At 38.1% G+C, this 14,570-nt stretch overlaps 1 protein-coding gene and 1 non-coding gene across 2 annotated transcripts; one reads left to right on the top strand and one right to left on the bottom strand.

Moving 5' to 3' along the window:
• Positions 1–2,111: 2,111 nt before the first annotated feature.
• Positions 2,112–6,931, bottom strand: LOC130947328 (D-3-phosphoglycerate dehydrogenase 3, chloroplastic-like). The gene is made up of 4 exons (XM_057875996.1): positions 6,299–6,931; positions 5,384–5,457; positions 4,550–4,630; positions 2,112–4,136 (listed from the first exon to the last, which is right to left on the bottom strand). The coding sequence occupies exons 1-3, from the start codon at positions 6,603–6,605 to the stop codon at positions 4,604–4,606; spliced, it is 408 nt and encodes a 135-aa protein (XP_057731979.1). The 5' UTR covers positions 6,606–6,931; the 3' UTR covers positions 2,112–4,136; positions 4,550–4,603.
• A 3,874-nt stretch (positions 6,932–10,805) lies between these two features.
• On the top strand, positions 10,806–10,909 carry LOC130953646 (small nucleolar RNA R71). Its single transcript, XR_009075809.1, has one exon. It is a non-coding gene; the product is annotated as a small nucleolar RNA R71 (small nucleolar RNA).
• The last annotated feature ends 3,661 nt before the right edge of the window (positions 10,910–14,570 follow it).

Consider the following 14,570-nt stretch of genomic DNA (forward strand, 5'->3'; position numbering starts at 1 on the left):
ACCAATCCGAAGTGACTGTAGATCGGGCTATCATGATCCATAGCATCATGATTGGAGAGAAAGTAGAAGTTCATGAGGTCATATCTCTAGAACTCTACAAAGTGGTTGACATAACCACCACTTTAGCAAGGTTAGCCTTCCCTCATCTCATCTGTCACCTATGCAATTTAGCTGGATTTGTCATAGAGGAAGACATCCTCATTGAAGAGGACAAGCCCATCACTAAAAAGAGGATGGAGCAAATAAGAGAGCCCACTCATGGACCTCAACAAGAGCTTGAGGAAGTCCCTCATCAAGAAATCCCTGAGATGCCCCATGGGATGCATTTTCCTCCACATAACTATTGGGAGCAACTCAACACCTCTTTGGGAGATTTGAGTTCCAATATGGAGCAACTAAGGATGGAGCACCAAGAGCACTCCATTATTCTCCATGAAATTAGAGAGGATCAAATAGCCATGAGGGGAAGAGCAACAAAGGCAAGGAAGAGATATAGAGGAGCTCAGGCGTTCCATTGGATCTTTAAGAGGAAGAACTAGCCGCCATCACTAAGGTGGACCCGTTCTTTGATTTCCTTGTTCTTATCTTTCTGTTTTTCAATTTTTATGCTTTATGTGTTATCTATGTTTGTGCTTTATTACATGATCATTAGTGTCTAGTGTCTATGCCTTGAAGCTATGAATGTCCCATAAATCCTTCACCTTTCTTAAATGAAAAATGTTCCTAATTATAAAAGAACAAGAAGTACATGGATTTCAAATTTTATTTTGAAATTAGTCTAATTATTTTGATGTGGTGGCAATACTTTTTGTTTTCTGAATGAATGCTTGAACAGTGCATAATTTTGATAGTAAAGTTTATTGAATGTTAAAATTGTTGGCTCTTGAAAGAATGATGAACAAAGAGAAATGTTATTGATAATCTGAAAAATCATAAAATTGATTCTTGAAGCAAGAAAAAGCAGTGAATAACAAAGCTTGCAAAAAAAAATGGCGAAAAAGAAAGAAAGAAAAAGAAAAAGCAAGCAGAAAAAGCCAATAGCCCTTTAAACCAAAAGGCAAGGGTAAAAAAGATCCAAGACTTTGAGCATTAATGGATAGGAGGGCTCAAAGGAATAAAATCCTGGCCTAAGCGGCTAAATCAAGCTGTCCCTAACCATGTGCTTGTGTCATGAAGGTCCAAGTGAAAAGCTTGAGACTGAGTGGTTAAAGTCGTGATCCAAAGCAGAAAGAGTGTGCTTAAGAACTCTGGACACCTCTAACTGGGGACTTTAGCAAAGCTGAGTCACAATCTGAAAAGGTTCACCCAGTTATGTGTCCGTGACATTTTTGTATCCGGTGGTAATACTGGAAAACAAAGTGCTTAGGGTCACGGCCAAGACTCATAAAGTAGTTGTGTTCAAGAATCAACATACTGAACTAAAAGAATCAATAACACTATCTAAATTCTGAGTTCCTATAGATGCCAATCATTCTAAATTTCAAAGGATAAAGTGAGATGCCAAAACTGTTCAGAAGCAAAAAGCTACTAGCCCCGCTCATCTAATTGGGACTAAGTTTCATTGATATTATGAGATTTATTGTATATTCTCTTCTTTTTATATTATTTTATTTTCAGTTGCTTGGGGACAAGCAATAATTTAAGTTTGGTATTGTGATGAGCGGATAATTTATACGCTTTTTGGCATTGTTTTTAAGTAGTTTTTAGTATGATTTAGTTAGTTTTTAGTATATAATTATTAGTTTTTATGCAAAAATCACATTTCTGAACTTTACTATGAGTTTGTGTGTTTTTTTTGTGATTTCAAGTATTTTCTGGCTGAAATTGAGCGGCCTGAGCAAAAATCTAATTCAAAGGCTGAAAAAGAACTGAAGATGTTGTTGGATTCTGACATCCCTGCACTCGAAGTGGGTTTTCTTGAGCTACAGAAGCCCAATTGGCGCGCTCTCAATTGTGTTGGAAAGTAGACATCTTGGGCTTTCCAGCAATGTATAATAGTCTATACTTTGGTCGAGATTTGATGGCAATATGCATGATTGTCACAGGTCACCCCTTCCGTCTGACTTAAATGAATTAAGTACAAGTGTATATCTTGGAGAAGAAGTAGGCGTGAATTGAAGGAAAAACAATAGTACTTGCATTAATTCATGAGGAACAGCAGAGTTCCTCACCTTAATCTATGAGGTGTAGAAACTTCACCATTGAAAATACATAAGAACAAAATGGTCTAGGCATGCCAAATGGCCAGCCTTCAAAAAGGGTTCGAAGAACTCCCAAAAGGTCAAAAAAGACTTCGAATACAATAGTAAAAAGTGCTATTTATACTAAACTAGTAAACTAGGTTTACAGAAAACGAGTAGGTAGTACAGAAATCCACTTCCGGAGCCCACTTGGTGTGTGTTTAGGCTGAGCCTTGAAGCTTTCACATGCATAGGCCATCCTTGGAGTTAAACGCCAGCTTTGGTGCTAGTTCTGGCGTTTTACTCCAGAAAAGGGTCTCTGGTGGGCGTTTGGACACTAGTTTGGATCATCAAATCTCGGGCAAAGTATGGACTATTATACATTGCCGGAAAGCCCAAGATGTCTACTTCCCAACGCAATTGACAGCGCGCCAATTGGGCTTCTTTAGCTCCAGAAAATCCACTTCGAGTGTAGGGAGGTTAGAATCCAACAACATCTGCAGTCCTTTCTCAGCCTCTGAATCAGATTTTTGCTTAAGTCCCTCAATTTCAGCCAGAAAATACCTGAAATCACAGAAAAACACAAACTCCTAGTAAATTCCAAAAATGTGATTTTTTCATAAAAACTAATAAAAATATATTAAAAAGTAACTAAAACATACTAAAAACTACCTAAAAAGAAGGCCAAAAAGCTTATAATCTATCCGCTCATCACAACACCAAACTTAAATTGTTGCTTGTCCCCAAGCAACTAAAAACAAAATAGGAAAGAAAGAAGAGAATATACAATAAATCCCAAAATATCAATGAAGCTTAGTTCTAATTAGATGAGCGGGACTTGTAGCTTTTTGCTTCTGAACAGTTTTGGCATCTCACTTTATCCTTTGAAATTCAGAATGATTGGCATCTATAGGATCTCAGAATTAAGATAGTGTTATTGATTCTCCTTGTTTAGTATGTTGATTCTTGAACACAGCTACTTATGAGTCTTGGTCGTGACCCTAAACATCTTGTTTTCCAGTATTACCACTGGATACATAAATGCCACAGACACATAACTGGGTGACACTACAAGAAAATAAGCTTTCTGCCATGCTTTAAAAGCGTGCCAAAAAGTGCAAAATAGCGTGCCAATAGCTTTTTGCCACGCTTTTTGAGCTATCGGCACGCTTTTGAAAGAGACATCCACCAACGTGCCGATTGCTCTATCGTCACGCTTTTATGAATCTAATGGCATGTTTTTTTTTGTTGGCACACTTTCATCTCTTGCCACGCTTAAAAAGCATCGCCATAGGTTTTAACCTATAGATACGCTTGAAAAGCGTACCGATAGGTTTACATATCGCCACGCTTTTGGAAGTGTGCCCAATGGGGTGGTTTTGGATACACTTTGAAAGTATGCCGATGAGGGAAGATATAGCTACACTTTTTAAGCGTGCCAATAAAAAAAATATGGCTACGCTTTATAAGTGTGCCTATTGATGATAATGAGAAGATATGGCTATGCTTAAAAAGCATGCCAATAGCTGAAAATATAACTATAAGTTAGATCAAAATACTTATGACTATACTTGTTTATGAATCTTCCTAATTAAACATTGCAAAATTAACATATAATTTAAAATCATAGTTTAAATGACTAATTTAAATGATGGAAAAATTTTTTAAATAATTTTAAATTAACCAATCCAACATACATAAACTTTCATCACATTTGTCAACAAAAAAAATAAAATTTATTATTTAAAAAATACAAGATACACATCAACAAAGCCACAATAAAAGAAAAAGTCAATTTGTGATTTGAAGAACAAGAAAATTGTTCTTGTGTGAAAACCAAAACAATTTTGGCTCGTTAACACCTTTTTCAAGCTCTGATATGAGTGACTCCACACCTTCCTCATCAATGACCAAAACCACTGTTTCAGCTGCCTCCTTAGCTGAAGCTTGAACCTCCTAGAATATAAAATAAATAAAATCAGATTATGCATTGAATCAATTGAAATACATCCACTCAAACCTGACATATATACACTCAAAAACCAGTCAAAGATTCATATAGGAAAGAGATCTTTGCTTGTTTCATTTCTTTGGAGGCATATTTGTTTCCCCTAAATATCTTGATTGATTTGTTTATATTAATCTACTCAAGAATTGAACTCCATTCGGAAAAATTAAATTTTGATTAGTTCAATTAATAAGAGATGGCCCCAAAACTATAACGATGCAGCTTTCCAGAAGTGAATTGGCTTCCCTTGCTGCAACCGAAATGAACACACCATACTCTTTCCATTATGGTATATGAATTGAAAAAGCTCTACTTTAATAAAAGCAACCTTGAAGCCATATATTATTATCACAACTATTACCTTAGCAATTGGCACCATCTCCTTTATAGAATCAAGCAATGATAAATCAATGAACTACCACAATGCTAGTGAAAAATCAATCTGAAATAGAAGAATAATTAGACAAAGCATAAAAATCCAATAATTACTAATCATTCAACTTTAATACAAAATGATCAATTTATGAAGACCCATTAAATTCCTTAGGCTCCAATGCACCATACCCTGTAACTTTGTGAATTTTGAACAGGATGAATCTCTATACCAAAATGCATGGAATACACATAAACATTCCTTATAAACTTGGAACTCAACCCCAAATATTGTAAAGAGCCGAATATAAGATCTCATTCCTTCCTCTCCTGAGTTCCTAGACACCAAATTCTCTCCTTACTAAGATGCAGAATCACAGTTTCCTAACTAAGATCTTTGTCAAGAACACTAACTAGAACAGGAACACTAGTGTCATTAGAGAGTAAATTAGTTTCATTATTTTCTAATAAACTACAACAGAGGCAATGATAAGGGCAATACATTTCCCAGAAAAAAAAATATACAGGTATATTTATCTTATCTTCCCCTTATTACTCTGATCAACTACCTAAGATTATAATAACTGAGGCAGTACAGACGTACAGTAATATAAATCATAAATCTTCAAACAATAGTTGGTAGACATACATCAAGTTGTCAAAAACAAAACCTAAGCCTTTTGGGATGTCACACGACAACATATGGCAGTCCTAGGGATCCTCAGCAGCAAAATGTGAATAACCAAAAAAGAAACACACATGTTTTAAAAGAACAGACAAGTTCATACTGTTGAAGTTGACAACTGAGTGATGGTTGAATTACCTTGTATCCAATCAAACCAACTTGATTCAAAGGTGGAATCTGGAAACTGCTTAAAGGAACCCATTTTCCATAGCCTGTTTGAGAAAGTTACATCACATGCCGTTTCATGAAGAAAGAGAACATATGATTAATGCCAAGCTTTGATTCTCTATAAAAAGAACAAATTCACTGACATGGAGACAATTCCATATAGGATAAGCAATCAATTTCAACAAAAAAGAACAAAACATATACACACACATAAAAACCTAAGATTAATGCAAAGCCTTAAGTAAACAATGTATGATTTGCTTATATGTCAATGTTTACAAAATGACAGCAACTTGTGCTTCAGATCAGATTTTGACCAAGAGTTGATAAAAAATGACAGCAAAATGTTAGGATAAGATAATACCATTCAAAGTCTTTTCTCCCAAGCATAGAAATCACAAATGTTTCCCAACTCTCCATAAATTAGGCTAATAATTCTTTATTGGTATGAATGTTAAAATCTTAACCTCAATATCCCGTTTTGCATCTGACCCTTTTATTGCCTTAATGTGTATACCCACTTTAATTTCTTGCAAATGTTCTCAAGTTTTGTAACTAGGGATCAACTTCCTCCAATAGGAACTCTTAACGAACAGTTAATAAAATTGTGAAATTAATCCCTTCAGTAATACTTTTGCTTTTTTCTTTAAACAAAGTGCGGCGACGGTTCTGGATCTTCGAAAAGAAACGGTGAATCTTCGAAAATCTTTTTCCCCTGTTCAAGCCTTCAAGCTACTTCACTTCAGCACACACAACGATACAACAATTGAGAGTTCAATATTCTTGACGAACAAATCAACTGGCGTACTTCAATAACAGGGATCTAAAACAAATCTAAAGAAACAAGGTGCTCGACGAAATACTTAAAAGAGATTTGAAACTAACCAGCTTTGACGGACGTGTTAGCCTGAGCAACGTTCCTAGCCATGGTTGCGAGAATCGCGATCCCGTGCTCAGCAGCGGCGACGGTGTTGGCGGTGGAGGCATTAACCACCAGGTAGCCATGCTCGGTGGTGGCAGCCAGATCCACATTGTCGATCCCGACGCCGGCCCTTCCGACGACCTTGAGCCTGCCGGCGAAGGACTGAAACACCTCGCGCGTGACCTTGGTTCCACTCCTGACGATTAGCGCATTGCAGAGCGAGATCTTAGTGCAGAGCTCCTCAGGGCTGAGGTTGTAGCTGCAGTCCATGTTAGCAAACTCCTTGAGCAAGTTGAGGCCCGCCTCGCCGAGCTTCTCGGCGACGAGAACCGTGGGCTTTGCGTCGAGGCCGGCAGAGACGAAGACGACGAGGGGGCGGGCAGCGCGGCGGCTGGAAATGAAGGAGATGGAGAAAGCAGAGGAGAGAGAAAGAGAGCCGGAAGATGAAAGTGAAGAGATTTGAAGGGTTTGTTAATGTGCGGTGGCCATTATTTGGTGAAGTTGAATGCGAGTGTTAGTAAGAAGAGAGCTTTGGACGAGGATGACTTGCTGAGTGTTAGGGTTTTTAGAGTGTTAGGGTTTTTAGAGTGTTATAGAGGAGAAGAGTACACGTCTGATGAGTTAGTGTAGCGTGTTTGGGATTCGGAGGGTTTTTTTTTGTTTTCAGTGGAAACTTTTTCGCCACGCTTTTTTAGGGGTATCAATAGAGTTATTGGAAATGGGGACGCTTTAAAAATGTGCCAAGATAAAAAAATTTTTGCCACGCTTTTAAAAGTTTCTCCGTTTCTCTCTATGGCCACGCTTTTAAGCATGACAAAAAAGGGTGGCCAAATTTTTAATCAGTGGCAACCTTCGTAAAAGCGTGCCGATTTTCCTCTATCGCCACACTTTTCAAGCGTGGCAGTAAAAAAGCGTGGCCAAATTTCAAATAAATGGCCACCCTCGTAAAAGCGTGCCGATTTCTCTCTATGGCCACGCTTTTTAAGCGTAGCGAAAAAAGCGTGGCCAAATCTCAAATCAGTGGCCACCCTCGCAAAAGCGTGGCCAGAGACCACTTTTGGGCACGCTTTAAAAGCGTGGCAAGAAAAAAGTGTGCCGACAGGCCTTTTTTTTGTAGTGTGAACCTTTTTAGATTGTAACTTAGCTTTGCTAAAGTCCCCAGTTAGAGGTGTCCAAAGTTCTTAAGGACACTCTTTTGTTTTGGATCACGACTTTAACCACTCAGTCCCAAGTTTTTCACTTGGACCTTCATGACACAAGCACATGGTCAGGGACAGCTTGATTTAGCCGCTTAGGCCAGGATTTTATTCCTTTGGGCCCTCCTATCCACTGATGCTCAAAGCCTTGGATACTCTTTATGCTTGCCTTTTGGTTTAAAGGACTATTGGCTTTTTCTACTTGCTTATTCTTTTTCTTTCTTTTTTTTTCGCAAGCTTTGTATTTTTCACTGCTTTTTCTTGCTTCAAGAATCAATTTTATGATTTTTCAGATTATCAATAACATTTTTCCTTTTTCATTATTCTTTCAAGAGCCAACAATTTTAACATTCATAAACTTCACTATCAAAAAATATGCACTGTTCAAGCATTCATTTAGAAAACAAAAAGTGTTGACACCACATCAAAATGATTAGACTAATTTTAAGATAGAATTCGAAATTCATGTACTTCTTGTTCTTTTGCAATTAGAAACATTTTTCATTTAAGAAAGGTGAAGGATTTATGGGACATTCATAACTTCAAGGCATAGACACTAGACACTAATGATCATGTAATAAAGACACAAACATAGACAAAACATAAAGCATAAGGAACGAAAAACACAAAACGTAAATAACAAGGAAATTAAAGAACGGGTCCACCTTAGTGGTGGCGGCTAGTTCTTCCTCTTGAAGATCCTATGGAGTGCTTAAGCTCCTCAGTGTCTCTTCCTTGCCTTTGTTGCTCCTCCCTCATGGCTCATTGGTCCTCTCTAATTTCATGGAGGATAATGGAGTGCTCTTGGTGCTCCATCCTTAGTTGCTCCATATTGGAACTCAAATCTCCTAAAGAGGTGTTGAGTTGCTCCCAATAGTTGTGTGGAGGGAAATACATCCCTTGAGGCATCTCAGGGATTTCTTGATGAGGGACTTCCTCACGCTCTTGTTGAGGTCCATGAGTGGGTTCTCTTGTTTGCTCCATCCTCTTTCTAGTGATGGGCTTTTGAGATGAATCTCTCCATCCCCCATGTCTCAGAGTTGGAAGCAACTGCCTTCCCTTTCCTCTTCCTAGAGGTTTCTCCGGCCTTAGGTGCCATTAATGGTTATGGAAAAACAAAAAGCAGAGCTTTTTTTCCACACCAAACTTAAAAGGTTTGCTCGTTCAGTAGCAAAAGAAAAAAGAAAGGAGGAGAAGAAAAAGAAATGGAGGAGATGAAAGTGTGTGGTGAATTCGGCCAAGGGGGGTTAAAATGTGTGTGATGTGTGAGTGGTGAAAATATAATGGGGAAGAGGGTAGGATTTGATAGGTGGATGAGGTTCGGTGAAGGGTGTTATAAGAAGGTGTGAAGAGGAGAAAGAGTGAGTTGGGATAGGTGGGGATCCTGTGGAGTCCATAGATCCTGAGGTGTCAAGGAATTCTCATCCCTGCACCTTTCTGGCGTTTAAACGCCCATTGTGTGCCAATGCTGGTGTTTAACGCCAGCTCTACTACCTTTCCTGCGTCAAACGCCAGGCTGATGCCCCTTTCTGGCGTTTAATGCCAGCCAGACACCAGACAGTCCTTTCTAGCGTTAAAGCCAGTCTGCCTGCCAATTTTGGTGTTTAATACCCAGAATGGTGCCAGACTGGGCGTTAAACGCCCACTTTGCTTAGAGCATGATTGTGGCCTCCCAACACCAAACTTAGAGTTTGAGTGTGGGGCCTCTGCTTGACTCTGTATTGAGAGAAGCTTTTCATGCTTCCACTCCATGGTTACAGAGGAAGATCCTTGAGCCTTGAACACAAGGTAGTCCTCATTCAGTTGCAGGACTAACTCTCCTCTGTCCACATCAATTACAGCCCTTGCTGTGGCTAGGAAGGGTCTTTCAAAGATGATGGATTCATCCTCATCCCTCCCAGTGTCTAGGATTATGAAGTCAACAGGGACGTAAAGGCCTTCAACCTTCACTAAGACATCCTCTACAAGTCCATAAGCCTGTTTCATTGATTTGTCTGCCATCTCTAGTGAGATTCTTGCAGTTTGTACCTCAAAGATCCCTAGTTTCTCCATTACAGAGAGTGTCATGAGGTTAATACCTAACCCTAGGTCACACAGAGCCCTTTCAAAGGTCATGGTGCCTATGGTACAAGATATTAAGAACTTTCTGGGATCCGGTTTCTTTTGAGGCAATGTCAGCTGAATCCATGTATTCAATTCATTGATGAGCAATGGAGGTTCATCCTCCCAGGTCTCATTACCAAATAACTTGGCATTCAGCTTCATGATTACTCTTAGATACTGAGCAACTTGCTCTTCAACAGTGTCTTCGTCCTCTTTAGAGGAAGAATATTCATCAGAGATCATGAAAGATAATAGTAAGTTCAGTGGAATCTCTATGGTCTTTGTATGAGCCTCAGATTCCTTTGGTTCTTCAATAGGGAACTCCTTATTGGTCAGTGGGAGTCCCTTGAGGTCTTCCTCACTGGAAATCACTGCCTTTTCACTCTCTCCAGGATCGGCCGTGTTGGATATTGTTATGGCCTTGCACTCTCTTTTGGGATTCTCTTCTGTATTGCATGGGAGAGTACTAGGAGGAGTTTCAGTAATTCTTTTACTCAGCTGACCCACTTGTGCCTCCAAATTTCTGATGGAAGACCTTGTTTCATTCATGAAACTGAGAGTGGCCTTAGATAGATCAGAGACTATATTTGCTAAGCCAGAGAAGCTCTGCTCAGAATTCTCTGTCTGTTGCTGAGAAGATGATGGAAAAGGTTTGCTATTGCCAAACCTGTTTCTCCCACCATTATTGTTATTGAAGCCTTGTTGAGGCTTCTGTTGATCCTTCCATGACAAATTTGGATGATTCCTCCATGAAGGATTATAGGTGTTTCCATAGGATTCGCCCATGTAGTTCACCTCTTCCATTGCAGGATTCTCAGGGTCATAAGCTTCTCCTTCAGAGGAGGCTTCTTTAGCACTACCAGATGCAGCTTGCAATCCAGTCAGATTCTGAGAAATCATATTGACTTGCTGAGTCAATATTTTGTTCTGAGCCAATATGGTGTTCAGAGTATCAATCTCAAGAACTCCTTTCTTCTGAGTTACCCCATTATTCACATGATTCCTTTTAGAAGTGTACATCAACTAGTTATTTGCAACCATCTCAATGAGTTCCTGGGCTTCTGCAGGTGTTTTCAGTTGAAGGGATCTACCATTAGAATGATCCAATGATATCTTTGACATTTCAGATAGACCATCATAGAATATACATATGATGCTCCATTCTGGAAACATGTCAAAAGGACATCTTTTGGTTAATTGCTTGTATCTTTCCCAAGCTTCATAGAGGGATTCACCTTCCTTCTATCTGAAGGTTTGGACATCCACTCTGAGCTTACTCATCTTTTGAGGTGGAAAGAATTTGGTCAAGAAGGCATTGACCAACATTTCCCAAGAGTTCAGGCTTTCTTTAGGTTGGGGACAAGCAAGATTTAAGTTTGGTGTTGTGATGCCTAGGCATCTTAGGCTAGTTTCACAAGCCTTTTTCATTAGTTTTCATTAGGTTTCAAACACTTTCTTAGGCAATAAGTAAGCATTTGGATGAGAATTGCATGCATGTCTTGATTCAATTAAACATTGTTAATTATGTGCATTTTCATGAGATGAATGCAAGAATCACCTAATGCTATGAATGATGCAAAATCTTGTGATTATGGCAAGGATTTGATGCATTTGTTTGGTTGATGATAGGTGAGGAGAAGCAGAGGAAGGGCAAGGAAGAAGCAGAGGAAGCAAAGTTGGTGGCCAAAGTTGGCTCACCAATGTTGGCATAAACGTTGGCTCAAGAATAACAAGCAACGTTGGTGGCCAAAGTTGGCTCACCAATGTTGCCATAAATGTTGCCTATGGAGAATGAAGCAATGTTAGTGGCCAAAGTTAGCTCACCAACGTTACCACAAACATTGATAAAAGAGAAAGAAAGCAACGTTGGTGGCCAAAGTTGGCTCACCAACGTTGCCCACCAATATGCCAAGCTCAATAAAGCAACGTTGGTGGCCAAAGTTGGCTCACCAACGTTGCTGGAAACGTTCCAAGCTCAACAAAGCAACGTTGGTGGCCAAAGCTAGCTCACCAACGTTGCAAGCTAAAAGAGTGCCAACGTTGGTGTGCCAACATTGCCACCAACATTTCCACCAACGTCTTTGATGACTCTTCAAATTGGAGCTAAAAAAGTGCTAGTGTGCACACTCACAAAGGGAAAATTTGCAAGTGTTCGCACACACAAGGCATGATGCGTACGCACAAGGGGAACATTGGCGGCACCAATGTTGGTGAACAAATGCCAGTGGCAACGTTCCTAAAGGATTTTAAAAGGAACTTTGGCCAATGTTTGTGCACAAACGTTGGTCACTAACATCAGCACCAATTTCCATTCTAAATGGCACCCATGCAAGCTTGTAAATGTTTGTGAACTAAGGTCCTTATCAACGTCACAAATAATCACTCCTAACTTGCTTCAACTAAGGCCAAATCCCACATCCAAAGACTTGAAGATTGATTGGGAAAGTGTATAAATAGGATAGATTTTGAAGTAGAAGAAAGGCTGGGAAGCAGGGACCCTAATTGGGAAACCCTGAAATCATTTTCTTTGTACTTTCTTTACTTTTCATGTACTTTCTTTTCTTCTTTTATTTTGCTGAGCAATGATGAACAAAACCCCAATTTCATTAGGGGAGGAGATCTATTGTAATTCACATGATTGAATGAAATTCTTCTTCCTCTCAATCCGCTTTTTGTAGCTATAGGATATCTTCTATATTGATTGTGATTCACTCACTCCATAAGGGGGTTTGAATCTATTGAATGCCTTTGTGAGCCTCTGGAGGAATTGTGGTCTTTAGAATTTGTGTGGCTTATGGATAAGAGAATGTGTTTAACCTCTTCTCATGACAATTAGATCAAGGAATTGGCAAGATTGATTGTGTTTAGAGAGATTGGGTTGCCAAGGAATTGAGACTCAATCATTATAATCCACCATAGATCTACTTCATATGATTGACAAGGAAGTTGAGACCCATTTGATTCATGATGGATTATGATATCTCCAATCCCTAATGAATCTTTTCTTTTGATATTATTCAATTTAGATTTCCTTGAATTTACTTTACTTGCTTTGATTTATTGCTTTAGTTTTCCCAGCACCCAATTTCCTATATAATTCATGCAATTTAAGTTTCATCGCCATTTATATTCTTCCCTTTACTTTCTTGCAATTTAAGATTCAGCTCATTTACATTTCTTGCCATTTAAGTTTTTGTCATTTACTTTTCTGCATTTATTTCTCTAGTACTTTACATTGTAAGCCATTTAAGTTTTTGCCCTTTACTTTCCAGCATTTATTTTCTTGTAATTTATATTCTGTCCATTAAATTTCACCAAACTCCTTTCAATATTAGCTTGACTAGACTCATCACCTAACTAAAATTGCTTGATCCATCAATCCCTGTGGGATCGACCTCACTCTTGTGAGTTTTACTACTTGATGCGATCCAGTATACTTGCCGGTAGTTTGTGCGGATGTGATTTTCCGCCATCAAACATGATCAATTTATTTTCCCTTATTAATTAGTACAGCACTCTTAGCATTTTCTTCTCATGATACCCTTTTTATTTTTGGTGGAAACAACTTTTCTTATCATTTGTTCACATGAAGATAACTTTTAAACAATTCAAACTTCTCTCTCCTAATTCCTGCGAGTATTTAGGAAAAATGGCTAATAAGTATTGAACATGTGCTAATAATCCTCTTACTCTGACCTAGTCAGCAACAGTTGCACAGAACCAGAAAGATCTAAGAAATTACCATTTTACATTAATCACTTTGTTGTTTTACAACGTCCCTTAAGTTCCTTTACAGTCAAGCTATATCCAGCAACCTGTTAAACTTTTCTTTTCTATTTTTTTCCCAACAGTTTTTGTCTATACTCATGTATTCATTACAATAAGCTCACGGTGTATAAGAACAACAATAAGCTACAAATCCATTTCATTCAAATCTAGTCAACAATCATATACCTACTTATCATCATCACATCAAAATATAACTAACTTGCTTAGTTTAATGTTAAAAATATAACAAAACTTAAAAAAGGAAAATATCAGGCTACATCTAAATATCATCTAATAATAATACACACGTGCACACATAAATTGATTGATGGACTACTAATATAAGCTTATTACCCTTCAACATTCTGTTCTTCAGAGTAGCTTTCAAAGGAGATACAAACTCTTAACCAAAACAGCTTACTGAAGGTGCCTTGGTATCACTGCTTCCGTGTGTCCAGTCACTTGAGCTGTGCAAGAATGATCAGCAAACATTATAAGAGACTAACAGAATAAAATGATCAGTAAACTTTGTATATAACTCACATGTCCTTTATGCAGAAGCTTAAAGTGTCTCTAATGTCCCTAGTAAAAAGCGTTGTAAGACACTGAAGTTTTTTACATATTTCTTCAGCATAAAATGATGTTACATATAGTTGATCTACACATTGAATCTAACCTAATAAAAAATTAGATAACTAACACCAAAAATAAAGAAGAATCCTATAAATCCATGTCAATCATGAAGAAAGAATACAAAATTGCAGGATAACACAGAAAAATGAACAAAAGTAGTGATAACACCCGCAATGCCTTTCTTCCTTCGTCAATCTTTGAATTGAAGACCTATATCATTGAGAAAAGTAGTGAATCGTCTACAAATGCTGAGCAAATTTTTTATTGATGAAAAAAATCTATTGAAGAACGAAAGATTTAGAGTAACTGATTTTGATTGAGCACGGTCAATTGAAGGCAGCAGCAACAACGACACAGATAGACGAAGCGATTGATGAAATGTGATGAATTGATTATGCTAACTAGATTTCAGTAATATTGATGCGATTGTTATTAACAAACACAAATTAAGAATTTTATTATGAAAATTGTAGATACAACAACTGCAAAATTAGATATAATAATTAGAGAGATTGAGAGGAACTTACATGAAGAG

This window comes from Arachis stenosperma, chromosome 9 (genome assembly GCF_014773155.1).
Source record: "Arachis stenosperma cultivar V10309 chromosome 9, arast.V10309.gnm1.PFL2, whole genome shotgun sequence".
NCBI lineage: Eukaryota > Viridiplantae > Streptophyta > Magnoliopsida > Fabales > Fabaceae > Arachis > Arachis stenosperma.